This window comes from Eucalyptus grandis, chromosome 11 (assembly GCF_016545825.1).
Source record: "Eucalyptus grandis isolate ANBG69807.140 chromosome 11, ASM1654582v1, whole genome shotgun sequence".
NCBI lineage: Eukaryota > Viridiplantae > Streptophyta > Magnoliopsida > Myrtales > Myrtaceae > Eucalyptus > Eucalyptus grandis.
This window is the reverse complement of record NC_052622.1, coordinates 10,137,776-10,165,544: the sequence shown is the minus strand read 5'-3', so window position 1 is coordinate 10,165,544 and position 27,769 is coordinate 10,137,776. Positions and strand designations below refer to the sequence as shown.

The 27,769-nt window shown below is 41.6% G+C and overlaps 4 protein-coding genes across 11 annotated transcripts; 1 reads left to right on the top strand and 3 right to left on the bottom strand.

Moving 5' to 3' along the window:
• The first annotated feature begins 465 nt into the window (after positions 1-465).
• Positions 466-8,286, top strand: LOC104427157 (homeobox-leucine zipper protein HDG2). 4 transcript variants are annotated; one of them, XM_039304393.1, is made up of 13 exons: positions 466-626; positions 1,309-1,479; positions 2,389-2,642; positions 2,774-2,891; positions 3,485-3,673; positions 3,885-4,325; positions 4,426-4,527; positions 4,718-4,918; positions 5,005-5,179; positions 5,684-5,955; positions 6,737-6,832; positions 6,918-7,287; positions 7,793-8,286. In XM_039304393.1, exons 2-12 carry the CDS (start codon positions 1,393-1,395, stop codon positions 7,269-7,271), a joined length of 2,289 nt encoding a protein of 762 aa, XP_039160327.1. In that variant the 5' UTR covers positions 466-626; positions 1,309-1,392; the 3' UTR covers positions 7,272-7,287; positions 7,793-8,286. The 4 variants fall into 4 exon arrangements, with proteins under 4 accessions (XP_039160327.1, XP_039160328.1, XP_039160326.1 ...); XM_039304394.1 differs by having other exon boundaries at positions 849-1,479; positions 2,416-2,642; XM_039304392.1 differs by having other exon boundaries at positions 849-1,479.
• Positions 8,287-9,684: 1,398 nt separating this feature from the next.
• Positions 9,685-10,439, bottom strand: LOC104424762. Its single transcript, XM_010037265.3, has 2 exons — positions 10,010-10,439; positions 9,685-9,894 (listed from the first exon to the last, which is right to left on the bottom strand). The coding sequence occupies exons 1-2, from the start codon at positions 10,400-10,402 to the stop codon at positions 9,820-9,822; spliced, it is 468 nt and encodes a 155-aa protein (XP_010035567.1). The 5' UTR covers positions 10,403-10,439; the 3' UTR covers positions 9,685-9,819.
• A 156-nt stretch (positions 10,440-10,595) lies between these two features.
• LOC104424761 (glutamate receptor 3.4) lies at positions 10,596-15,815 on the bottom strand. Of its 5 annotated transcripts, none has more exons than XM_010037262.3 (7): positions 15,613-15,815; positions 14,577-14,986; positions 12,824-14,163; positions 12,370-12,647; positions 12,118-12,149; positions 11,601-12,010; positions 10,596-11,225 (listed from the first exon to the last, which is right to left on the bottom strand). In XM_010037262.3, the coding sequence occupies exons 2-7, from the start codon at positions 14,911-14,913 to the stop codon at positions 10,770-10,772; spliced, it is 2,853 nt and encodes a 950-aa protein (XP_010035564.2). In that variant the 5' UTR covers positions 14,914-14,986; positions 15,613-15,815; the 3' UTR covers positions 10,596-10,769. The 5 variants fall into 5 exon arrangements, with proteins under 5 accessions (XP_010035564.2, XP_010035565.2, XP_010035566.2 ...); XM_010037263.3 differs by lacking the exon at positions 15,613-15,815 and adding an exon at positions 15,409-15,560; XM_010037264.3 differs by lacking the exon at positions 15,613-15,815 and adding an exon at positions 15,129-15,264.
• A 4,550-nt stretch (positions 15,816-20,365) lies between these two features.
• On the bottom strand, positions 20,366-26,055 carry LOC104424760 (glutamate receptor 3.7). Its single transcript, XM_010037261.3, has 6 exons — positions 25,391-26,055; positions 23,368-24,713; positions 22,733-23,010; positions 22,616-22,647; positions 21,527-21,933; positions 20,366-21,101 (listed from the first exon to the last, which is right to left on the bottom strand). The coding sequence occupies exons 1-6, from the start codon at positions 25,647-25,649 to the stop codon at positions 20,667-20,669; spliced, it is 2,757 nt and encodes a 918-aa protein (XP_010035563.2). The 5' UTR covers positions 25,650-26,055; the 3' UTR covers positions 20,366-20,666.
• Positions 26,056-27,769: the final 1,714 nt, after the last annotated feature.

Genomic DNA, 27,769 nt, shown 5'->3' with positions numbered 1-27,769 from the left:
TTGATTTTCTGAGGATCTTAGAAAGTTCGCAAAGGAATCCTCAACTGAGAGTCCAATAAATCAAAGTAGACAAAAGTCTGTCCATGAGGTTTACATAGAAACTTGAAAAGGGTGGCTGAGGAAGGAACAGCGGAATCACCTGTGAATTCAGATTAAGCATAGAATTAAGTCTCTCTCTCTCTCTCTCTCTCTCTCTCTCTCTCTCTCTCTCTCTCTCTCTCTAGATTAAGCATAGAACTAAGTCTCTCTCTCTCTCTCTCTCTCTCTCTCTCTCTCTCTCTCTCTCTCTCTCTCTCTCTCGTATTGAATTCATTGACACCCCACCCCCTCCACCATTTAATGCTGTTGCACCCTCTCGATGCCCTCTGCAATTACTCCTCTCTGCCATTTTTCTCTCCCTCCCCCTCTCTCCATCTGTGCTTCCTTCCTCCATCATCATCTTCTTCTTCTTCTTCTTCTTCTTCTTCTTCATCTTCTTCTTCTCTCTCTCTCTCTCTCTCTCTCTCTCTCTCTCTCTCTCTCGCCAAGAAGAGGATTCTGAGTTAGGGTTCCACCAGAACACAGAATAACCGGAGGCAGATCTCCCCTCATCGTTCTATATATATTTTGCCATTTTATTTCTCAGAGTAAGTCCAGTAGTTCTCATCCAAGTTTAGTTTGCATTCGTTTATTTTTTTGGCAATAATCTCTCATGAAGTTATCAGTGGCGATACTTTGCAGAAATCTTTCTATCTTCTTGTGCTTGAATAGACAGATCTAACAAAGATTTCTACGCACTACCCTTGATTTTTTTTGTTTACATATTATGTTATCCTTGCTTAATTTCGCCGTTCTCTCCCTTCTTGCAGAGCGTGGATGGACCAATATAAAATGAAACGAAAACGAAACGCAACGTTCTATAGTTGAAAAAGACGACATAGGAAGAGAAAGAGAAATAGATAGAGAGAGAGAGAGAGAGAGAGAGGGAGAGATTAGGGGGCGTTACGCTTGCCTTTTCTTTTTTCGTTTTCATTTTTCTTCCTGATTTTTGGTTGTGTCACAGTAGAGGACAGCGTCGAGAGAAATTTGTCAACCCTTATCTCTGCACTTTTCTCGTGTCTTCGGCACGTAAGAGTGAAACAGGCATGGACTAACTCGCCTCCCAAAAAAAAAAAAAAAAAAAAAAAAAAAGAGAATCCCATACCTTAATTGTTTTTCAACGGCAACACTTAGACCAAAGTCAAGACTTGCCTGGCTCTCTCTCTCTCTCTCTCTCTCTCTCTCTCTCTCTCTCTCTTGCAGTGACCTCATATTTAGTCCCATTCTCAGACCTCCAGACACAATCTTCAACAAGTTGCAGCCCTAAAATCACCACTGTTCATACGAGGAAAACCCAAGAGAATACTGAGAAAAATGCCTGCCCGAATCATGATTCCAGCGAGAGACATGTCTCCTATGATCGGCATCAGCGGAAACGCAGGCGGCTTCGGGATTGCTCAGGTCAGTTTTGGTTCTCTTGAAACTTTGCGGTGGTGATGAAACTCATCGTTGTGTTGGGATCTTTGTGATCTCCTTTTCTTTTCCTGCCATTTTGTTTTCATCTCGCCTTTCGGTTCACTGATAAATCAACTCTCTCTCGTTGCAAATTTCTCATCCTTTATAAGATAAAAGGCTGTTCTTGTATCCTGAAACACAAGGATCTTGCCAGTCTCTCCTCCTCATTCTCGACGGATCATTAGATCCTGCGTTCATCACCCTTTTACAGGTTGGAGAAGTCAAAAGGTCTCTTCTCCGTTTCCCGATAAATTTCTTTTATTTTTATTTTATTTCGATCTCCCATATTTCTCCCTTTCAATGTTTTGCTATTTCAAGAAAAATCCATCTCGATTTTCCGAAAAACGCGTGGAGTTTCCAGTTCCATCGCCACTCCTACGTGTAACCCATTAACCCTCTCACTTATGCTGTCGAAAATTAAGAAGAAAAACCTTTGAGTATGTGAAAATTCAAGGACCCTCGCTCATGCTTCTTTAGCAGTATCATTACATTGCAGTTTTAGTTGCTCATTTTTTCATTATCAGACCTGCCCATGAATGGTTAATGCTTTTCCTTTTTTTCTCTTTTTGCCTGCCTTTTAGAGTCATATCCAACTTTATTTCAAGCCTCTTTTTAAATGCTTCCCCCTTTCTCCTTTATATACATCACTCCTTGTTGCCATTATGCTCCCCCATTATCTCCCCAAAACATTCTCTCACATATTCACTCATGTGTTAATTAGGACATATATCTAATTTTTTTTCCCTTTCTTTCTTTGAGAGTAGTCATTTCTGCATTGTCTCTCTTCCTCTTCTTTTTTTTTTTTTTTTTTCTTAGATTGAAAACCCATAAGCGTTTGGTTGGGAATCTTTAAAGGAGATACCTATGATGGACATATTCCAGCAAAACTTGATGGAGGGCGGTGGTGGTCCACCGCTTCACCCTCTAGACATGGTGCAGAATCCGTCGGAGAGCGAGCTTGCTCGCCTCCGGGAGGACGACTTCGATAGCACCAAGTCTGGCAGCGACAACCATGAGGAGCCGCCCTCCGGCGACGATCTGCAGGATGAGCGCCGGAAGAAGAAGCGCTACCATCGTCACACCCAGCACCAGATTCAAGAAATGGAAGCGTGAGTTTTGCCCTGAATTGTGCTCTTTTTTTTTTTTTTGCGTGTTCTTTAATGATTTTGGCGATTTTTTACTTGGGTTAGATTTTTTTATGTGTTTCTTAATAATTTGGCGATTTTGTTTTTGGGTTTAGATTTTTCAAGGAGTGTCCACACCCGGATGATAAGCAAAGGAAGGAACTGGGGCGTCAATTAGGGCTTGAGCCTTTGCAAGTCAAGTTTTGGTTCCAAAACAAGCGCACTCAAATGAAGGTAATTACAGACCCAAAAAAAAAATTTGAAGATAAATAAAATGAAGACCTTCGTTAGCCCCTCAAAAAACCAAAAAATATAAGAATGAAACGACACAATGGTTGGTGTTTTCGGAGAAGGAAGCTTAATTACACAAAAATCTCTCTGATTACAACAGTTGATCTCCGATCATTCTAACATTAGAGATTGATGAGAAGTCTCTAATACAAGTATATTTTCTGTTTTACCAAAAATTTAGAACGCCCACATGTACATTTCCCGTATTGCTTTCTAGAGCAGTTGAAAATGGTGGTACTTAGAAGTTTCAAGGCTCACCGAATTATCTTGAATAATTTTCGCAGCATTTTGCTTCTGGAAACCACTGGACATTACACTTACATGAGATTAACGTTGGCCCTACGCTATCTGATCATGGCCACCATGAATCCAATACGATGTACCTAAACCTGAATTAAGGAAAGATAAATTTCGCCTTCGGAATACAGAAAGTGCATGGATCTGCGACAGTGACTACCAGCTTTGCATTTGTTTTGGTACTTGCTTTTTTCTAAAATTTCCTAAGACTCAAATTTACTCTAATTGCTTTCTCTCAGACCCAACATGAGCGCCACGAGAACACGCAGCTCCGCAGCGAGAACGAGAAGCTCCGGGCTGATAACATGAGGTACCGGGAAGCGCTCACTAACGCTTCCTGTCCCAACTGTGGAGGCCCGACTGCCATAGGAGAGATGTCCTTCGATGAACATCACTTGAGGCTTGAAAATGCACGTCTGAGAGAAGAGGTAAATTAATTTCTTAGGTTTTTATTAGAGATGGAAAGAACTTTTTTTTTCCTATGCAGTGTCCGAGTTTATGACAACTGTGCACTTTGAAAAAATGTTGAAGTAATGTTTTTCCCAACAGCATACTGGATATTTGACAGTAACCAGAACTTTGCTCAGCTGAAGATTGTCTTTTACTTGAACTATATCTTGATTCTTAGTTTGGTTTCAGATTGATAGGATATCAGCAATAGCTGCAAAATATGTAGGCAAGCCGATAGCGAACTACCCTCTTCTTCCTTCTTCGGTCCCTCCTCGCCCACTTGAGCTTGGTTTTGGAAGTTTCTCGGGCCAGTCAGGTGTCGGGGGTGACATTTATGGCAGCGGGGACTTATTCAGATCAATCCCTGCACCAACTGAAGCCGAGAAGCCGATGATTATCGAGCTGGCCGTGGCGGCCATGGAGGAACTAATCCGAATGGCGCAGGAGGGAGAGCCCATGTGGATTGCAGGACCCGATGGCTCTTCAAGCGTGCTGAATGAAGACGAGTACATTCGCGCATTTCCTCGTGGGATCGTAACAAACCCCACCGGATTTAAGCGCGAAGCCTCACGACAAACCGGGGTCATCATCATGAATCACATCAATCTTGTTGAGATTCTCATGGATGTGGTAGGATTTCCATTTTAATTGGTCGTGTCGATAGCTCCATTAAGCAAAAAATTTCATTCAAAGCACCTTTCGATCATTCATTGATGATATTTGTTTGCAGAACCAGTGGTCCACTATATTCTCAAGCATCGTGTCAAGAGCTATGACTTTGGAAGTACTATCAACTGGGGTGGCAGGGAATTACAATGGAGCCTTGCAAGTGGTATGTATGTGCATTCATTTCGTATGAATCGCGTTCCTTCTCATACAAACTTAAGTAGATCAAACCAATGCCCAAAATTGGTGTGGCTATGAATAATTAAGCAAGACAGTTGAGCTTTGGGAATTTAGTGAGCACTTAGCACCCATTAGCTTATTTAATTAAATGATTGATTGATCTCATGAATTCCTAGGTGACGGCTGAATTTCAAGTTCCGTCGCCGCTTGTTCCGACTCGGGAAGTTTATTTCGTCCGCTACTGCAAACAACATAGGGATGGGACTTGGGCAGTGGTTGATGTTTCTTTGGACACTTTACGCCCAAACCCAGCAGTTCGATGCCGCAGGAAGCCTTCAGGATGTCTAATTCAAGAAATGCCGAACGGATACTCTAAGGTATAATGAATCTTTTACTCTCTTCTGATTTCCGTATCACCTATATCATTCCATAGAAAAGCTAAGTGAATAAAATCATGGTGTAGGTCACATGGCTTGAGCATGTGGAAGTAGATGATAGAGGAGTGCATAACCTATACAAGCAACTTGTTGGCTCTGGCCATGCTTTCGGGGCCAAACGCTGGGTTGCTACGTTAGATCGACAATGTGAACGTCTCGCAAGTGCCATGGCAACTCATATTCCTAGCGGAGATGTTGGTGGTAATGTTTTGATTTCGACTCTGCTTCAAGGTTTATTTTGATGGATTTTTTTTTCATTTGATTATGAACGCCAATATTTTTTTTTATTTGATTGCAAATTAATGTTCTGTATCTCTTAGTTTGTGGCCTACATTCACAAATTGTCTAAGGCCACTTCTCTCTTGTATCAAGGGTTTTTCATGTTCCTTTTAAACGATCATGCGTGTTATTTTCCCCTTCTGCTTAATTTTTCATCGGTTCTCTCACGAGTTTGGGTTCAATTAAGATCTGAGGGCTTTATATAGTGCCCATAGTGACCTAGTGCTTTGTCTGTGAGTACCGGTTTTCACTAAGGCTATGCTGCCATTAATTTCGTTGGTTGCAAAGATGTTTTAGCTTTTGAGTTAGCTAAGGTTGCAGTGTTGACAATGCAATATAAACTGTCAAAGCTTTTTCGTAATAACATTTTGGAAGCATTGAGGGTTGAATGAGTTTGAACTATTGACTTGTTGCTTTATTCCATAGTCATAACGAGTCCGGAAGGGAGAAAAAGCATGATGAAGCTGGCTGAGAGGATGGTAATAAGCTTTTGTGCCGGAGTCAGCGCATCTACAGCTCAAACATGGACGACATTATCTGGAACCGGAGCAGACGACGTGCGTGTGATGACTCGGAAAAGTGTGGATGATCCGGGCAGGCCTCCCGGAATAGTTCTGTGTGCTGCCACTTCCTTCTGGCTGCCAGTTTCCCCCAAGCAGGTCTTCGATTTCCTTCGTGACGAGAATTCTCGAAGTGAGGTGGGGAAAAATTTTATGAGCTGTACATATGCATTACGCAATTTTCTTTCCTTAACAAGTCTCTAGCATATGTTGCTTTTAGTATGAGAAGGGGAATAAATGGACAGATATCTGAAGAACTTACTTTTTTCAATATCACATTGATGGAAACAATAATCTGCTTGTGTGGTTGGTAAACTTGACAAGCTACGAAATGTAATTTGACCTCTTTAAATGGATTTTTTAATAGATTCTATCCCAATATTCTTCATTGCCATTAATATGTACAGCTTCCTGTGTTTTTTCTTAATTTTTTTTTCTATTAGGATGTTAAATTTAAGACTTTTGCCTTAGAAGTATCTTATCAGGGTACAGTCAACTAGACATTTTTCTCTCAATACACATCGAGCAAGTTTTGCGAATTCATGTTCTTGGTTCCTCCTTGTTCTCCACATTCAGATGCATGAATAATGGAGAGAGACGCAGTTTGATGATCAGCAATTCGTTTGATGCCTTAATTAGCTAACATTGTCCAAAATTCCTTAGACATGATTTTGCCCTGAAATGCATTCCAGTAGGACTAGAATGTCCTATATAAGATATCATGCTACACCTCATCACCTTAATTGGTGAATGATAGGACTCATAAATGATCGTTCATACATTTTCTTAACCAAAGATTTTGTTTTATGAAGCATCAAATGTCCTTTCGACTGTGGTATTTATTTTGCCTGGATTAATAAGCAAAATGGAAGCTCTTGTAAACTTGATCTAATGCCCTTATCTTTTTGCTACTCTGCAGTGGGATATTCTCTCAAATGGAGGGATTGTTCAAGAAATGGGTCACATCGCCAATGGCCGGGACACCGGCAACTGTGTGTCTCTGTTGCGAGTAAATGTGAGCTTTGTGTCTATCCTAATGCTGCAGCTAAATTCTTCAGTTACCAATCTAACCAAATCCCTTTGGTGTAAATCTTTTCCAGAGTGCAAATTCAAGCCAAAGCAACATGCTGATATTGCAAGAGAGCTGCACTGATGCGACAGGCTCTTTCGTGGTATATGCTCCGGTTGATATCGTCGCGATGAATGTGGTTCTAAATGGCGGAGATCCCGATTATGTGGCACTTCTTCCCTCGGGGTTTTCCATTCTTCCTGATGGCTCGCAAGGCAGTGGCGAAGTGGCATCCGGTGGATCTCTCTTGACTGTTGCATTTCAAATTCTGGTCGATTCAGTCCCAACTGCTAAGCTTTCTCTGGGATCGGTCGCAACTGTTAACAATTTGATTGCTTGCACTGTTGAGAGGATTAGGGCTTCTTTATCGCCTGAAAACAATTAACTTCTCGTGCACATTGGTAAGTCAAAAATCATCTCATCTCTTTCTTTTTCAGTAGAATAACATCATCTCATCCTGAAGTTTCTTTTATCTCCTTGTTTTCTGGGTAAGTTTTACCTTCTACATTCTAGGTAGATGGCTATCTGCTTTTTGAAATCAAGCAGCATCGCCTTTGTTGGGTGCATTAGGTTTTAAGTTTTTCGCATGGGTTGATGGTATTATCGCTCTGAAAATCGAAAAATGCCTCGTTATGAATCTAGGTTTGTTCTCTGTTCTTCTATCCATGGAGGAAAAATCTTTCCTATATTATTTTTGTTCGCTGTCTGTGGAAACAAACAATTGCCTCATGTAGTTTAGCAATATCAATAACCCTAATACCAAATGCGTGATGTTATGTCTCCACCATCTCTGAACAAGATAGAATCTTCTTCGATTGCTTTGCTCGTCTTCACGAATGTTTATGTGACTATCTCCTTTGACTTCCTTCTCTTAAACATTTAATGCTTCCTCTCTCTGTTGAACAGTTTAATGTAGAAGGCAAGAGCAAGAATGAGGAGGTGATTTTCAAAAGGAGAGGAGGCGATTAAGGGACAGTATATTAACTCAAAGAGTTATTTGGAGAAGTCAAGAACGCACCTCGTCTGATCCTCGTTGCTGTATTTGGAGTCTACTTTAAGCACTCAACGGCCATAAACATTCTCCAAAGCAAGCGCGACGATAAGAGGTTCGGGAATTGACTTCTCTGAACAAAGATAATCAAAGAACTCCATTAATTCCGTTGTTAACTTCAGTACCTTTTGTAATGTCAAGAGGAAAAGAGAAATTCTGTTTAGCTAGGTTTAGGGTTTTTACTGTTGTGGAATTTGAGGATGCTGTTGTTTTATTTACATGACTTCCTATCAAGGGCAGAACAGCTCACCTTCTGGCTAGCATCGCATTTACTTTTTCTTTTCCCCTTCAATATTCAATTTCTATCCCTGAGGTTGCCTTCAATTTGATTGTTCTCTTCTTCAGTGCTTGTTGGGGTTGTCTCTAGCATTGCTAGAAATTTTGTTGGCAACAACTAGGTATGATGTTTATGTGGAAAGGAGTACTATACCTAAGGCATTTTTTCAATTTTTCTTCAATCAAAGTTTGGTTTATTCGACAAACTCGGACTTAGTAGAGATGACTTTTTTGGCATGTATCTCGGAGTGGAGATAATTGTCTAAAAAGTCTTAAACATATTTGTACGATGACTAATTTAGTTCTAAAATTTTTAATTTATCTAATTTAGTCATAAACATTTTGATGGGACGAGTATCAAAAATTTTATAAACATATTTCATTTGTGTCATTCAATTTTGAATATTTCAATTGGACCAATTTAGTCCTAACTATTTTGTATTTATGTCAATTGAGTTCATCCAGCTAATTATAGTCGAAATCACTAACGTCAGTCATTCTCCTATGAGGCATGATCAGCACACACATGGATAATTTTTAATTTTTCTGAGTTTTTTTATTGTTATTTTTGTTTTTTGTTTTTTTCTACTTTTCTTTTTGTTTTCTTTCCTTTATTTTTTTCCCCAACTATGAGCCGACTACATTGTCAGTCACTTATCGCTGGCCACAAGCGAGCCCATGTCCAAGCAAAGGCCGACACCTTCCCTGTTGGCCAACAAGGACTGCAAGCCCCTCGCTTGTGGCTAGTAGGCAAAAGGAAAAAAAAAAAAAGCAATAAGCAAACTCATAAATATTTAAAAATTTTGAAAAAAATGTGTTTACATATCGGTCACATTACGTAAGAAGATTAGTGTTCATGTTAACGATTTTCGGCCAAAATTGGTTAAATGGACTTAATTAACACAAGTGCAAAAAGTTTAAGACTAAATTAGTCTAATTGAAAAGTTTAAAATTAAATTGGCACAAATATAATAGGTTTATGATTTTTTAATACTTTTCCATCTTTGAAGATTTGTCATTGCAGCTATTCTGTCCTTTTTTTTTTTTTTACTATAAATCATTAACGTGAACATACGACGTCTTATGTGAAGGAGAGAACAAAAAAAACTAAAACTAAAAATTTAGAATTTAAAATTTAAAAAAATTAGATTAACCTTCCACGTCGATGTTGACTCAACATTTTCTTTAAATTTTATGAATTTTTCTCTTTTCCTTTTCTTATCCTTTCCTTTACTTTTCTTGTTTATTTCATTTTTCCTTATTTCCCTTCGCCTATTTCCAAGGCCTTGACAATGGCCAACAGAGGAAAATAGGGGGGAAAAAATAAACAAAAAAAAATAAAATAAAAGGAAAAATGAAGAAAAAATTTAGAAAATTTGCAAAAATTGTTCATACAACATCAGTTGTCCCTCGTCCATGTAGGATGGCTAAGGCTAAGTGGACTACCATATTAGTGATTTTTGGTCAAAAATGGTCGAAAGAACTATATTGGCAAATCATCAAAATGTTAAAAATTAAACTTGTCAATTAGGAAGCTTAAGACTAAATTGACCGCGTTAGCTTTTGAACGATTTCCCTCTAGGAGGATCTTGAAAACTCTGAAGGCTTATATTGGCGAGGTGGTGTCTCTTTGCGTCGGTGCAATTCTCACTTTAACAGGAGTCTTATGCCCCGAACAACCCTGTGACGTGAAACAGAACATTGATTAGGATGTGTTGCAACATTGGAAACAATAGAAAACCAACCGAACAATTTCGAGATAAGAGGAGGCAGAACGCGGAAACCTGGAACAATACCTCCAAAATGGAAGCAGCACTTGAACCATCTTTGAGTTCTGGGGCGAAAATCAAAGACCACCTCGCCCTCCGAAGTAGGGGTCGAGCGACGTGGATAGGACGGTCCGCTCTGCCTAGGCCGACAAGGGAGCCTGGACCGAAGAGGTCGGGCTCGCGGGAGCACAAGACGCGAAATGCCGTGCCATGTCGAATCGCCCTCAGCTGTGTCGTGGCGAGTAAAAGGAAATAAGCCCCGGTTGGTCGGAGTACACAAGCCGCGTTACCTTGTTCTTGATTATTTAAGTTATCCACGACGCTAAGAAGCATTTCAGCAATGACTAGATACTGCCAGATCTTGATCACTCCTTGATGTGAGGTTACATCATTCCGAGAACTCTGTTCGCTAGACTGCATGATGCGAACTGTGAATCACGATCGATCTCTAGATCAAATTTCATGGATCGACTGCCTCGTTGCATGGACACTCTCAACTGCGATACAGAGCAGCTCTGGTTCTCAGCAAGAGCAGACCTTTAACAGTCTCTTCCAGCGAAAAGAACGTGTTTTGGCGTTGACAGTCATCGACGCATCGCACAAAAAGGCAGCCTTCTTCCGCAAATTCGTTTACCTTCGTGTTGTATTCCATGATTCCACTTGTTTTAACTCGTGGAAGCTCGACTTAATGCGATACAGATGTACAACTATACTCTTGACTCTGCGCACATCCTACAGCTAATAGAGAAGAAAATACAAGAACGTGTGATGGCCAGAGAAAATCTTCTTAGACGGCAGAATGCGACGGATGCCCATCTAAGCACTGGTTGGCTTGTCGCTTCTCCTCGCTGCTCTTCCGCCTCAGCATGTGCTTGATCTCCTCTTCTTTCTTGTCCACAAAGTCAATCAAGTCCTTGAAGCTAGTCGCGTGAGCTGGGCGTCGAGCATTGGCAGGTTCGATCTCAATCTCGGGTTCCCCAGTCTCGGGGGTGAATCTGCGGTACTGCGAGAAGATCTTACAGCAGAAGCAAGCGAGAGCAAGGAAACAGGCGATGCCGCAAATGAGGAACAGGCCCCAGAAGCTGCTCAGAGAGAGCCGGTTTTCCTCCTCTGAATTTACTTCAGCCGAGCATTCGGAGGCCGATAGCCATTTATCATGAATCCTTTGGAGATCGCCATTCTCGGAAAGTTGAAGGATTGCAGTCGACAACTCAACTGCGAGAGGGGAGTCCCTTTGGAACGCCTGAAACAAGGAGATTGCATGCCAAGAATCACATTAGTTTTTGTGCCAGTTGAGATCGTGTTACATCTCAAGGAACCAATCAGAAAAACATTAACAATGAGGCAAGTGAAGAATCTTTTTTGAATGATCCGACATGTGACAACATGCCACGTTCAGTAAATCTTCACATTACTCTTTATTTGCTACTCTAGCACAGCCCAAATTCTGGAACTGCAACCTGTTTCTTCCCAATCATCGTGTTCATGATATAAGTGTGGCTCTTGCTGACAAAAAGAGAAATCATCTTGCACCGCCTGATTAAATGAGCTTCGATTTCTACTCCTCAGAAATTATTAATCGATGAAGAGGCAAGGAAAAAATTGTTCAGGAACTTACAAATCCCCAGCCACTTCTTGTGAACTCCTGCCCCACTGTCCTGAATGCACAGTTTGCGTTGGACAAGAAAAGATCGATATAAGGACGCTCGTCGACGATAGCTGAGACTCCACCTCCCTTTGATCCTTTCTCAAGAGCAACTGCATAATCTACCTCGTTTTCCAATGTAACGAGCCTAGATTCCGCTATGTTAAGCTCATCAATGAGATAATTCCGCGCAAATGACCCTTTTTGGACTCCGATTCGGTCTGAACCCGATATCAAGCTGTCGATCCCTTCTATACCAGATGTCAGTTGCTGCACTGTGAGGATTGACGTCAAACTAGCCGTGTAGCTTGAGTTGATTATCAGTACCACGAAGAGCCATATGATCAACACCAACCGTCCCAAGGTGCTCACAGTGTTCTCTCCTGGTCAGGTTAATTAGAAAAGTCACAAAATCTTTCCACTGAAACAATTAGCAAGAATGAAGATCTTTTATGCAGAAAAGTCAACGCATGAGGCACAGGGTACTCACTATGTGAGAAAAACATAGTCGAGAAACTAAACCTGCAAAGACCAGAAGAAGTTTCAGTGTAAGAATACGTTTCCGTTAAGCAGAGCCACAAAGTAAGCACATTGAGTTACAGAGAAATCCCAAGTAGGAATTTTATTTGGTCCTTGCTGTTAAATATCATTCAAAAGGGACATAGACACTCCCACAGAAACTTCAACATCATGTAACTGCCCTTCCTCAAACAAAAACTTGAGATGAATCAAACAAACTAACCAAAATACGGTAATGATTTGTTGCCTCGGTGAGCCTCGGAATTCTGAATTGAGCCGATGTTCAAGAATCCAAACCACAGCCCCCACGAAGAGGAAGAAGGCACCGGTGACACACCACATCGGCAACGAAAATGGTTTGAGGAAAGCCCAGGGACTAGATTTTTCCTCCTTCACAGGAACAACGACGAGAAGCCCCGACTCCATGTATGGCTGAGTGAAGTCCACAACCTTTGTCCTGTTCGTGACAATTGCAATATCTCCAACAGCCGCATCAAATTTCTGTCATAGCAAGAGGGAAAACAATCTTGATTTCAAGTAGAATTGCTAAAGAACCGATGACTTCCTGAGCCAACATGAAAAAATCAGACTTCTGACTAATTCCTCTAAACTACAGTAAATTAAGATCGAGTTAGCTGCTTGTCTAATGAAAGTAACTCTTTAAATAAGATACTTACTTCCTCGGCAACCGCATAAACTAGATCGTTGTAGGTAGGGTTGCTCTTGCCATCTCCAAGTAAGATGTACACGTGTGGAACTGGATAAGGCAGCAAGTTTAAGGCCGCCTCAAAGATGTCAATGCAAAATCCCTTCACACCTGGAGGATTCTTGTCTCTCGCTACAAACTGCTTATAACTCACTCGGTTCGGCACTACAATTTGCAGAGGTTTCCCATTGTTAGGGAATACCCATCCTCGAGGCTTCGATGTCATTTCACCAGGCCATATTACACTGTAAAGAGTTTGACTGCTCGCCGATCTATTAGGCGGCTTGTCATACAGCGTTTCAGGAGGGACGACTGAAAGACCAGAGTAATTTGACCAGTATCCGATCCTGCGGCTCCCTGTGCCCCCGATATTTAGAACATCCAATGCCGGGTGGATCAGATCCCTCTCCGGATTGAACTGGATTTCACCGCTTAAACCTGTGAAGTTTGTAGTCAGAAGTATCTGAAGCAATCTCGTCCCTCCATCAAAGACGCGGAGAGTGGAGAAGCTCAAAGTGCTTCTATTCAAGCCAACCAACTTTGCATCGTCAGAGAAGGAAATGTTTCCGCCTTCACTGAGAAAAGTGTCGAGAGCACGGGCAGCTAACCAAACGGAATCATATGCATACAGAGCATAGGAATTAGGGGTAGCCGTATTCTCGAACTTCAAGCTCTTCCACCGAGACAAGAAGCTCTTCTTTGTACTCGAATCTGGCGTGTAATGACGGAGAGCTATAACTCCTTGCAAGAGATTCATCCTTTCGGTGTTGACTGTATCAGATAAATCTAAAGCCGAAGGAAGCCAATCAGTGGCAATCCAAACATAACTGCCAGCCATCATCCCAAGACTATTGGCAATCGAAAAAATTTGAAGACCAGTGTCGGGATTGACGTGTACAACATATACCCTGGACTCCAGGTTATTCACTCCAATCAGCAATTCCTTGATTGCACTTTCCGACGCCCCAGGAGTGAAGGGGGCCTTATAAGAAATCTTGGAACGCTTGTTTGCCAGAGCGTCGCCAAGGACCGAAACCCCACCTCTGCCGTAATCATCATCTACGAAGATTGCAACTACTTCCCTCCACTCATAGTATTCAACCAAATCCGCAATCGCATACATCTGGAAAGAGTCGCTCTGCGTGGTACGGATGAAATAAGGGTACTGTAGCGGAGACAGAGTTGGGTCAGTCGCTCCGAACGAAAGCAACGGCACATGAAGCTCATTAACTACATGGGATATGACGTGAGCTATTCCAGAGGATTGCGGGCCTATGGCAACAACCACGTCATGCTCCATGAGCTGCAAAGCTACAAATGAAATATTGCAATTGTTAATGAAATGGACTCTGAACGGAAGAGACGCGATGCATAATACATAGTCCAATTCTTTTTCTCATCTGATAGCTCGATTTAACTTTTTTCACAATTATCAGTGGGTTACTCACATTTTGCACCATTCCTCAAAATTTTTCAGTGAAACCAGGGATTACTCTGAAAAATTTCCCTTTCACCGCAGTACAGATAAATAACATTCCAGGTTCAAAGTAGGATTTACCCAAACCAATTCACGAAACCCAGTGAATGAAATGCAACTAGTGTCAGCTCATATATCACCAGCTACGAGATCTTCTGAACTTGCAATAACATTTCAGGTTTCAAGTAAGATTTGCTGCTATAGCATGGTGTCTAATCACTACAGAGTGCAAAGCTTCAGAGAGTACCTTCGACGGTTCCGAGAAATCCGCTGCAATTCGTATCATACTCGAGAAGTTTCAATTCTGTACCGGCAAGAATGCTCGAATCCTTGTTGACATCGTCGATTGCAGCTTTAATTGCTGGTCTCGCGGCTCTTCCGATCACGGAATCCCGAGTGAATAAAGAACCTATGGTCACAGCACTCGGCCTCGACGAAGACGGCAGAGAAGAAGAATTAGAGCTGGAATTCCCAGCCGCATCGGCGAGTATTCCCATGACCAGCCACAAGCACGTCCCCAGCAACAGACATGGCGTTCTTCTCATTAACAGGAAGCTCCGGTTAGCTCTCAGGGCCACCTCCATGTCTCCGAAAACCTCGCTACTCTTCACCTAACACCAACATCGCGGGGCATCGGACGCACGACGAGAAACCGACCTGCAAATTGCACAGACACGCAAGGAGAAGTTTCATGCCGACAATTCCATCCACACGAGCAGGATCCTCACATTAACAGTGGACAAGAGCATCGACATGCAAAGCAGCTCGTGGGCGACAACTACCAAGAATCAATACCCACCTAGGGAACACCGGCGAAACAGCCTTTCCGGAATAAAAAACCAATTATTAAACTCCAGTACTGCTATACGTGTACAAGACCCACCATTTACTACTCAGCGTCCGTCACAACCCAATCAAGAAACAAAGCCTAAAAAGCAAAAAAAAGAAAAGGAAACCCATTAAGCGAAAAGACGCAACTTTGAACCAAGCACGCATACGACAACACACGCATTGATTGGCAGGCCAGAGAGAGAGAACAGATTCCAATACACCACTAGGTTACAGCGTTCGGAGATTACCTCGGGAACCCAGATTTCCCACACGCACACAAGGACACACATACACACGCACCCAAAATAAACGAACGGGTTTTGGGCGGGTTCGAGCTGGTTCAGATCACATGTATTTAAACCTCATTCGGCCAGACAAAAATCCTTGAAAAAAGGAAAGAAAGTAGAGGAGGAGGAGTAGTAAAGACACAAGAGTGGCTTGAAAAGGAGTACCTCAACGCCAGAATAGCGCGGAAGCCTCAAGTAAAGTGGGATTCCCTGCCATCATTGGCGTCTCGCTTTGGAACATATAGAACGACAGGTGTGTGAATGCCCTGGAAAGCCAGCCATGCCGTCGTTCGGGTTCACTTCAGTGGATCGAACAAGAACCGCCGAGCATCATGTGGCGTCCGAAGAGACGGCATAAAATAACACGATTATAAAAGGCGAGGCAACTGAGAAAGGGACGGGTGGGGAGCGGGAGGACGGCCCCGATCGGGCCACGTCAGCGTCGGGGATGGGGTTCCCGCTTGATCTATCGGCTGGCGATGTACTTCAAATAGGACATGTAGGCCTGTATTTGAGCTGATTCGGTAAATGGGGAAGGGATTATTTTTTTCTTTTTCTTTCTTGATTTTGGAGGAAAGGCCCCCCCGCCTCCGGGTTAATTCGGGGGCGAAAATTGAGGTGTGGGCCCCGCCCGGTGTGAAACATGTGGGGGATCAGTTCGCGAATGAGAATTTTATTTGGGCTTATATGGACTTTTGTGCCTCGCATGCGCTTGCCTTCCTAAATATTCCATTTGTATAGAGCGAGAGAGAGAGAGAAGAAAAAAAAAATTGGTCATGGGGGCAAACATTAGGTACTAAAATGATGGCGACATGAGTCAACGATAACCATGTTTATTTCTTTGACCTAAGTTAATTGGGGGGACCGACGCCTCGATTGGCATTGATTTCCGGGAGTTTCGCTTATCATTTTGTGATTATTCCATGTGGAAGTGGGTAAGTAGGTCTTCCTGATTTAAAGTATGTTAAGATCATTAGGACATTGGGCTAGGGAAGGTTTGATGTAAGTCGTGGAAAGCTGTCTATTGTAGTGGTATTACAATCACGGAAAGGGGATTTTATGTCGATAGTGATCTCCCGTGAAAAGAAAGAGGATAGAGGCGATATGGTTTCTTGACCTATGGAGTGGGTCAATCCTCTAGTCAAGTGTTTTTATGAGACCTGTCTCGTATTTAATGCGGATCATTGGAAGTTGGAACGAATAAAAAAAGAAAAGAAGTACGTGTCCTGTGAAATCTTTTTCTTAAAATTGGTTTTCTCTCTTAATTAATTAATGTCAAAGGAAAGTTACAGATGTTAAGATGATCAATACTTAGATTTGTCCGTTAAAAAAAAAAATTATGAGAGCAAGGAATATTACCAACGCACGCAGGTTGCAAAATTTGACATAGTATAAAGGAAAGTTATGATCAATCTTACATTTCATACATAAGAAATTTACCATCAACATAGATAAACAAAACTATTTTTTTTTTTTTTTTGAATATTTCAGATCACAAAAACCTGAAAACTAGGGGTAAGTATGGTTTTAAAGTAAAATTGAAAATCAGATAACCGATTCCAAGTTCTAAAATATACATGATATGTTACATATCCCATAAATTATGAGTTGTACTCCAAGGTAATTAGGTCTTCACATTATCCTAAAATCACTGTAATGTCACAGATATACATTGTTTTACATTTTCACTATGATGTCACGGATATACCTGTAATATCCTATGGCATCCAACAATAAGTCATGAAAGGATAAATTACCGATGAATAATATATCATTAGCGAGGAAATAATTAGGGATGCCAGAAGTTTACAGACGAGACGGCAGGCGGGACCCGCGTGGGCCGGGGTCAACCGGGGCATTTGATGCTGCAATTATAACGACACAGCAGCCCTGTCCCGTCCGTGGACCGAGTGTAGGAGACGCCATCGCGTAGTTTTTAAACTCCCACTAGGCATCAATGGCGACGCAACACATCGCAAAGGACGTCCTCGAGGGCCACATCCTGGGGCGACCCCCTGTATGATATTTATCCCGCACGCAACTTTCACCTGCTCGGAATCTCGGCATCTCGGCATCTCGGCATCTTCCTTTGTTTAATCCTCCAGTTTGTTCCTTTCACACCTCGGTTAATTTCGGGGTCGATCCAGGCTCCCTAGACCTGGCCAGATTCCTTTCTTGGCGTGGATGGATGTCTGGAGATCTGCGGAGCGCGCCAATGGAGGCAGTTCATGGTTATGTTGGGCCAATATCTTTATAAATGTCATGAAGTACAGAGTCAGAAAAGGCCAGGGATGATTATGAGATTGGTTCTGAATCCATTGTACAAGCACTAATGAAGCACTAAGCCGTTTAGTTGTATTTTTCCTAGTAGCGCAGTTTATCATCCATCATGGGTAGGTAAGATAGAGCTGGAGAGACGATGTGTGGAGTGATCGGTGGGAAATGAGTGCACTAAAAATGAAAAGGTTAATGGAGTTTGACTGAATGGAAAGTACTATTTAGGAATTGATTGCTCTTCTTAATAGCTCTTCGTTTGAGTTTCGAACATGGCCATATTAAACACTAGGAAGTTGGGAGGGTCGGGGTTTATGAGTTTATGGGTTTCTTCAGGTGGGTCCACTAAGGACCCCATCAAACTCTTTATAGAGAAGCTCCAAAGTTCAGGAATACACCTAACATATAAATAAAATTTAAAAAAAAAAAAAAAAGAATATGGCCACATGGATAAATATCTACGCCAAAGTGACTCATCTTCATCATAGAGCATCGGCATTGATGCCACGAAATGGGGGCACATCGATGCCCCATAAATGTTTATATCGTGCTTCATCCGATGGTTCCGAAAAGGACAAGGCATCCACGAGCGAACGGTCAGGTAAGACTACAGTGACTGGGTAAATCCTCCCTCTACCAAACCGAACGAGATGCCGAGCGTGTTTTGGAGCAGTGCGGCATCCTAGCAGAAGACCCTTTTTCCGCTGTTAGTTGGCAACGAATACTGAGAAGAATTCATCTCCGAGTCGACAGCATGTCGAGTAGGGGGGCCATCAGTTGTCCTCAGGGAAATAGTTAGATTCTTGGATATCACACGTTAAATGTAAGTGTTTCTAATGTGCTGATGGTGATTAGAATATGACACTGAATGAAACGCCTAGTCAGCAAGTGCAACCAAACGTGCGAGACCTGGCAATCCTAGAGGTCCCATTCGGTGCTTTGGCTGATGCGTCGTGTGGGATTCCGCATTAAACCAGGGAACTGAAGTTTCCTATTCTTGTTTCATTCCCATCTCAATCCATTGCGTGTTGGACGGGGACGATGCCTGGCAATTCCCCGGTGAGGATGGATCCAGATGCAACGTTTGTTCTTGCATGCGTTGGGGCGAAGTACGGGTAAAATTGGCACGATCTCGACTCGATCTTTTCGATGACGCCGCCTCAGGAATGTTTGCTCTGTAAAGAAGGTCCAAAAGAGAGACGACCCGCCTTTGTTTCAAGTCATAAACAACTTCAAAAAGTACGGATTCGAATAGACTTTTTGCGTTCTATTGGGGGTAAAAAAGAGCAGGAGATGGGTACCTCCACCACCTCTTCGTTTTCACCACCAAATATGTCGTAGGCTTTCACCAATGGAATCATTGCCGTGAATAGATTAATCAAAGTGTCGTATTATGGAGTGAGAACCACGCAGCAGAAGAGACCACAAATGTCAAAAAATGGTATTTTTCTTAAAGCACGTTGCTTAGTTTTCATGAGATTCGACTGAGAGCGACTCCACCAGGACACCTGACTTTTCAAACCTTGGCGGCCATATCTAAATACCCCAAAGATGTTTTGTCTTCGTTCTCAGATTTTTTTTTTTTCTTTTCCCTGGTTCAGATTATCCTGAGATCGAGGAAGAAAGATTCCTGGAAAGGGACAGGATATGAAAAGTAATCTCCACCGTCGACATGGACAAGATTCCTAGACTATATGTGCTTGATCTTGACGTGGGAGTTCGCCTGAGTAGACAAGGAAATAGATGGAGACTGCAAGTCTCGCAAAGGGTTGCTTGGACTTGGGCAGGCCTTGCCAGATCTGTCCATTCTTTAACTACCGAGGGAAAGTCTTTACACGTGTGGACGACGTTAGTATTAAACGCGAAAACAATGTAACAGAGACTGCGCGACAGAAGAAGAGACGTGAGGAGATGATCGTGAATGAGCAGATCGACAGCGGGTCAATTCGAGAAGCGCATTCTGGTCCACTTGATCTTTGAAGTTGGCTTCGTTTGCTCTCATTGACGAGGGTTCAACAACCTTTAAGAGGACTTTGCAGAGTATATTGTGGACACGGCTCCGTTTTGAGCACGCGATGGCGTCCTATATTAACATATGTACAATGTGACATATCGTCGTAACATCACACCGTATGCATCCGTCACATCGTATGCGTCTGTCAGTCTTTCTACGTGTGAAAGACGCTTAAATTTGGTTGGATGAATCACTGACAACGCGTTAGCTGGTCAAGCACGACAAGTATTACTTGATAGGATTTCTATTTGCTCAGGAGCAGATGCTGGGAACATGTGGCTGATGAGCTTCTTTATCTTTGCTTTCAGAGTTTAAGCATCTTCCTTGTTGGATATTCCTGCATGTGATAGTTTGGCGCCAACAGTATTTCACCTAGCGTGCGAACTAAATAATTCTCTCCAAACTGCCAGTAAAGAATCAAAGCAAGATCTAATGGGCGATGACTTTCTCCAGAGCATGACTAGCGATGGTAGTCCAGGTTTACTACAAATGGGATCGACTCGGATGATTCATAGGCCACATATCTCGGATGTAGTCATCGCTCAAGCTACAATGCGATTACTGTCGTTGCCCCTCTTGTGTGGATGCGGCGATAATGTTACTTGAAAAACTTAAAAGAAAGTTCTTAAATGGAGGTCAAGGATAATAAGACTCTTGGACCGAAACCGAGTCGATGTAATTACAGTTACTCAAATACCAAACACACAAAATCTGCACTTAAGAACCAACGCAATGATAGAATCCAGAGGCTATCTAGCCAGAGAATTCTGATCAGACTGCCTTCTTATATGAGGGCCCGACAGAAGGAAGAGGTTTATATATTTACATGCTTCGCTGAACATTGAGAGGGAATAAACGATACCTGACAGGAAACTAGGTAGTGCAAAAAGCTTTACCTAACAAAACCAACTTAGTGAAAATCCGTCCGATTTCACGACATGTCATCGCATGTTGATGAGGGGAGCTGTTGTTGAGCATTCTCATTTTGAGGCATGCTTTTCTTAGTAGATTCTTCCTTCTCGTCAACAAAGTCGAGAAATTTGAAAAGTGTATCAGAACATTGCCAATTTGAGGATGCTGAGCGCAAAGTGCTCGTAACCATTTGCTGCTTCTTGAACTGGACAAACAAGTAAATCATCCGGATCAGAAACACCAGAAGGGCTGTGACAGAAATGACACCACATAGAAGATAGAGGCCCCAGAAGCTGATTAAGTGGAGCTGTTCAGCTTTTGAGTCCTGCCTTCCACTGGGACAACCCATTTTGCAAAACCACTTCTCGTGAATCTCTTGGAGCTTCCCACTCTCGGACAGTTTCAATATTGCGGTTGATATGTCAACAGCCAGTGGAGAACCTCTCTGAAAGGCCTGAAAAATAATGTAGACAGACATCCATTAGAGAATGACAACAGCCATAGTCAAAATTCAGATATATTGTCCATCATCAAAACTTCTGATCTGAACTAATTAGATTGGCAAATGATATCAAAATTAGTAAAAAGGACCAAATGTTAAGGATCTAGAATATGATTGTAGATTTATAAAATGAAGACCTTTCTCGTCAAGCTTTTGGGAACTTGCGGGCAGATGATCATTTCAAAGTTAATGCAATAAATAATTTGAAGCAGTGGTAGTCTATCAAATTTTTTCAGCTACTATGAACATGTAGAAGGCAACTGATTTTGTAGAGGACTTTCTGCAATTCATCTACTGCAATTGCGCTATGCCCAAACAATTTCCTTAGCAGTTCCTGTCATAAATGCAGAAACAATACGTGTAAAAATGCTACTCACAAATCCCCAGCCACCACTGGTAAATTCTTGCCCAATAATCCCAAATTGGGTATGCTTTGATAGAAATAATTCCACGTATGGCTGTTCATCAACAATAGCAGCCACCCCACCATTGCTTGGCCCCAGCCGAAGTGCTTTTTCATACTCTTCAGGTGAGCCTAAGGGAATTAATCTTGATGGGGAGATGTAAAGACTCTCCAGTAAATAGCTTTGAGCAAAGGATCCCACTTGATAGCCAATAGGCCAATTACTTACAATCAAGCTATCAATTCCTGTGATGGGTGATGAGAGCTGTCGAACTGTAAGAATTGAAGAAAGGCTCGCTGTGTAGCTTGATGTGATCACCAACAATAAGAAAAGCCACACTACCATTACCATACGCCCCAGTGGGCTTACAGTATCTTCTTCTGATATTACACAACACAACTAAAATCAGTCAAATATATAAAATCCAGGGGAAGCATCAATTAATTAATAGTTTCTAGAATGAAGCATAATTATGTAGCGGATCTACTCCATCGTAGGGACATCATATATATATGTTACAAGAAATAGAAAACTGATTTCTTCACGTACCTACGTGTGTGACAATGTATATATGGGTATACACATCGATATTCTCTTATTTAAAAATGGGTTCTTATGCAAATTCCTTTCATCAGAAACATGCAGAATTTCAGTGACATATGAAGTAACCACTCCTCCAGTGGACTTGTCCTTGAAATGCAATTTCTAAAAGCAGCATTCTTTTGTTGCCTAGTATCTACATGTGAATGAAATCCCTTTTCCATGATGATTATGCTGTATATCCGATGTAACATAGACTAATGGGTCAAATAGATGTCTCATCTGACAAAACCTAGGTAAAGATAATAAGAACAATAGATAAATATGTTCTGCCAACAGATGCCGCATGAACGTAAAAAAGCCGGCTTCAGTTGATGCAAACAATTTTCTATATCTATTCTGTCGAAATATTTTAGTTTGACAATCTGTACAGATCTAAAAGAAGGATCAAATTCCAGGTTCGACTATTTTAATCATGAATAGAGATAAGCAAAATGATTCTAGGTACAAAGATATACTTACGGTTCTTCTTAAACACAGTTGAAAAGCTAAACCTGCAATGGGAAAATTTACATTGTGAAATGTATGCTTAGAAATCTAAACCCCAAGTGAAAGTCCATAAGCAAAGAGGATGCTCACAGGAACATTGTCGCAATTTGCCTCTTTGGAGAACCCCTAAAATGCTTGTTCACTCGATGCTCAAGAATCCAAATGACTACAGCAATTATCACGAAAGAAGCTGCTGTAACAACCCACAGCTCAGCTGAAAAAGGTTCGAGAAATACCCAAGCACTTGACTTAGAATCCTTGATTGGAGCCACTATGACAAGACCACTTGAAGCAAATGGCTGAGAAAAATCTACAAGTTTTGTCCGGTTTGTCACAATCGCAATGTCTCCAACAGCAGCATCAAACACCTAACATTAAAACTTCAAGAATGATATAGGTGGACTCACCAGGATTAATCATGCTTCAGTAGAAGAAGACCACAGAATCCTAAAGCAACCAGCATGAGTATGTTTACTCTGGAGATACCGACAAAACGAAAATTTTACTCGGATAATATTGACCCCTTTTTTTTCTTGTGGCTTACATACAGTTAGAAATCCTATGAGACTTTAAGCAATAAGAATCAAGCCCATCTTGCACACATGCATTATGACTTCATGTCCTACAAATGCACCTCATGTGATGCACATCAAAATAACAATCACATCTTGGCAATAAATTCATCACTTTCTCCGTTTCAGGCTACAAGAGTATGATTTACTTACATTATTTGCTACCGTTTTGATAAAACTGTCATAATTGGGATTTGAATGTCCGTCTCCATAAGCCTCGAATCTGTATGGAACTTCATATGGCACCAAATTCCTTGCTTCATTGAACACATCAACACAATATCCTTGGAATTCATGACTACTGTGGTTCTCCATGACAAATTCAGTGAAGCTAAATCTGTTTGGAACTCCAATTCTTAGAGGGTTCCCGCTGTCTGCCACCACCCAGCCACGTGGTTTTTCTGTTTTTCCCCCAGGCCAAGTCACATTACGGAGCTTCTGGTCTTCATGGGTATAACTTCTATGACCCCCTTCAATATTTTCGGGTGGTACAACTGAGAGACCTGTTTTATTAGACCAAAATCCAACCAAATGAATCCCTCTCTGATCTATGTTGATGACATCATAACCACTGCTCGGAACATTCCTGTCTGGACTGAAGTAAATTTGACCTGTCAAACCAGTGAAATTTAGCTGCAACAATTTCTTCAGAAGTAGAGATCCTCCATCAAAGACCTTGAGCTTTCCAAGCTGCTTTTCCTTTGTTTTCTCATCATAAAGGGCGTTGCTGAATGTGAATGTAAAATTTCCATTCTCCTTTATGTACCTGTCGATTGCATACGCAACTGCCCATACTGTATCATACGCACAAAGGCCATAAGTATTTAGTCCAGACTCAGTTAACCTGTTCGTCTGCATGTCTCTCCATCGGGCAATAAATGTGCTCTTCCGGACAGAATCTGGAGTATGGGGGCGCAACGCAACTACCCCTTTCAGAATCTCAATATATGTATGGTTTTTGGGAGACAATGAATCTAAGGTAGCAGAGACCCAATCCGTGGCCAGCCACACGTAATCACTTCCCATCATCTGCAGTTCTTGTGCTATGGTAAAAATTCTGAAAGCAGGATCAAGATTTGCATGAACAACATAAACACGAGGACCAAATCTTTTAGATTTATTGAGCGTATCTGTGATGTGTCTTGAATCATACTGGACAGGCAAAGGCAACCTATATGAAATCTTCATCATTTTTTTCTCGAGTTCATCACCCAAAGCATATATCCCATTTCTCCCAAATTCATCATCAATATAGATGGCGATGACATCTTTCCATCCATAATTATCAATCAAATCAGCCATTGCAGCCATTTGGTAGGAGTCACTCTGTGCAGTGCGGACGAAATATGAGAATTGCTGAGCAGACAGTGAAGGATCAGTGGCTGAATAAGAGACGAGAGGAACTTGGAGATTATCCGCAATCTCGGCAATCATATGAGCTATCGCTGAGGACTGTGGCCCGATAATGGCCACCACCTCTTCGCCAATCACTTTAAAGGCTGCCAGATACAGAACAACCCGATTTCAAGTCATAATCTCTGCAACAGAGTTCAGAGTACAAATTCTTGAAAAGAGAGAAACTAAAGAACAGGCCTATGCAACTAAGTTCAGAGCACGAAAGAACCTGCTACGCTTGTGAAAGACCATGCAAATCCATGCCTGACTTGCTTGCTTTTGTTTATAGAAACTAAAACCCAAAAACCAGTATAATCCGAACAAGCCAAAAATGAGGAAAATGATGAAATCATCAAAATGGATTATATCGCGATGACTGTGTTCATTCTGTCGCATATCGAGTTCTTGAACTAGATCTTCGTTACAGTTTTCTTTTCCCCCTTTAAAACGGCTCAATGAGCATTCAAAGTTCATTACAGAATAAGCAAAATTGGAACGAGCAAAATTAAAACTTTAAAGCAAAGGAAAAGCAACGACAGGGCCCTTAATGTATTCAGAAGAACGCGGAGCGTGGTCAACGAAGTAATCAGAAAGTTGTTCATCCATGGTCAACGCCGGCCAATTATAATCCTCAAAAGCGACCAGTTTAGTAATAAGAAGTCCCCGGAAGAGTCCTTTTCACATTAAAAATCACATAACTGCGAGAACGAAATCCTGAACCGAGAAAGAAAAGTGCATACTTTTACTGAACGTGGAAATGGGTAAAGAAATCCGAACTCACCCTCAACGGTCCCCATGAAGACGCTGCAATTGGCGTCTTCCTTGGCCAGCTTCAGCTCCGTCCCGTTCAGGATCGACCGATCGGCGTTCACGTCGGCGGCCGCGGCCTCCATCGCGGCCTTCGCGACCCTCCCAATGACCGAGTCGTGGGTGAAGATGGCGCCGACCCGGACCACCGCAGGCTTCTCGCAGCGGGCGCGGCGGGGCCCGACCAGGCAGAGGGCCAAGAACAGGGGAAGCGCGGCGGGGAGGCGCTTCATTTTTCCTGGCAGGGCGGCGCGGCCGGAGCTCCGAGGCAAAAGGCTTGGTCCGTAAGCGAACCAGCGAGCATGGAGCAAAGGTTCCAATGGTGGGGAGAGAAGGGATGAAAGCGAGATAGTGGAAAGATGCAGATGGAAAGTGGAAGAATTTCTTTTGGGGGAAAAGCCGGGGAAGATGCGAAGGGGCAGCCCCGCACGTGAAAAACGAAGCTTTGACGTCCGAGGAACAGTTCCGTGGCTAGGCTCGAGAAGGGTTCCGTGTGTTGTCAGCCATTGCTGTCTGTGTCCGAAGAAGCACCTCGCTGACCGACAGAGTACAACGTGAGGAGAAGCAAAGTGGAGAGACGAGCTCCAAGTTGCAGAGGAAGAATCGCGGAATGGTACGATTGAGGAAGAAGAGAAAGAAGACAATAATAGTAATAGAAAGACAGAATTGATATTGTTGAGTTTCTTTCTTTTTGTGGAAATTTCATAAGTCCCTTTCGGATTGACCGCCCTGACTCACCGTACATTTAAATTTAAAGCTATACGTATTATTTTTCCGAAGTTGAAAGTTATTTTACGTCATTTGCGCCCTCCATTCTTTTCGTTGAATAAATGTAATGAACTCTTAAACTTCATTTGTTTTAGGGTTACGAAAAATTTTTCCGTTAATTTCTATGTTAAAAGTCATGTGAAAATTCATTTTAATACCATTAAAAATCTCAAAGCTTATGACAAATTTACCCCAAGCTAATATATTTACGACAAATTTACTCTAAATTAATTTTTTCGATCATAAAAAACCTAAATTGGTACACGTGCGGCACATTTACCATCTTTCAATTTTCCCAAATTTGACTAAGTTGTGTTGTCCAATCAATTTTATTTTCCGGATTATTCTAACATTGCCTTCATATCATTAATACTTGATTTTTTTTTATTGGAATCATTATTACAAAACTATTCAAAGACTACCAAATGTGCACTTCATTCTTGTGCCGGGAAGATGCCCATTAACTAAAAGATGGACAGACATCGCCATGCGCACATATACAAAGAATCACACTCAAAGCACACCTGAAATTAGCGATAAACAAAAGTGATTTTGGTTCCGGCATTTCAACGAGCATGTGATATACGAGTCACTCATACCATTCACATGCAAGTTCCATGTTAAAATTTTGACACTTACAATTCAAGGTAGAAAAGATTACGTAACGCTAATAAGGACCGGCAAAATAAGAGTAATATGTAAGCGTACAAACAGATTGCGGACAAGTAGTAAACCATGTGGGGCTGAGACATATAAACATAAAACCAAGTTTGTCACAAATCAAAAACGAGTGAAGCAATCACAATATGTGCACTTCTTTTGTATATGTGTGTAAGCGATCTGTCCATCTTTTAGTTAATGGGCATCCTCTTGGCACAAGAATTAAGTGCACATTTTGTAGTCTTTGAATATTTTCTAATAATGATTCCAATAAAAAGAAAAAAAAATTAAGTATTAATGATATGGAGGCAATGTTAGAGTAATCCGGAAAATAAAATTGATTGGACATCACAACTCAGTCAAATTTGGGAAAATTGAAATATGGTAAATGTGCCGCATGTGTACCAATTTAGGTTTTTTATGGTCGAAAAATTAATTAGAGTAAATTTGTCGTAAATTATCGTTGGGGTAAATTTGTCATAAATATACCCGGTTTGGGGTAAATTTGTCATAAATATACCAGTTTGGGATTTTTAATGGTATTAAACTTAGGAATTTTCATATGACTTGCCACGTCGGCAACCACGTCAAAGAAATTAACTAAAAGTCGAACGGAAGCTAACGGAGGGTAGATTTGTCATATGTGGTTTGGGGTTTTTTGTGGTCAAAAAAGTTTGGGGTAAATTTGTCATAGGTGTACCAATTTGGGGTTTTTTAGGGTATTAACCATTTGTTTTACGAAAAATGTGATATTTAAAAAACATTTTTCTTAAAATCATTTTTTGGGATGATAATAATATTTTCCGATGTTAGCTGAAACTTAAAAAGAAAATAGGAAATATTATTCCATCGTTTGATATAAAAAATCTTATTTGAATTTCCTCAATAAACACACACTATTCGAATGCTAATAATTTGTAAATGG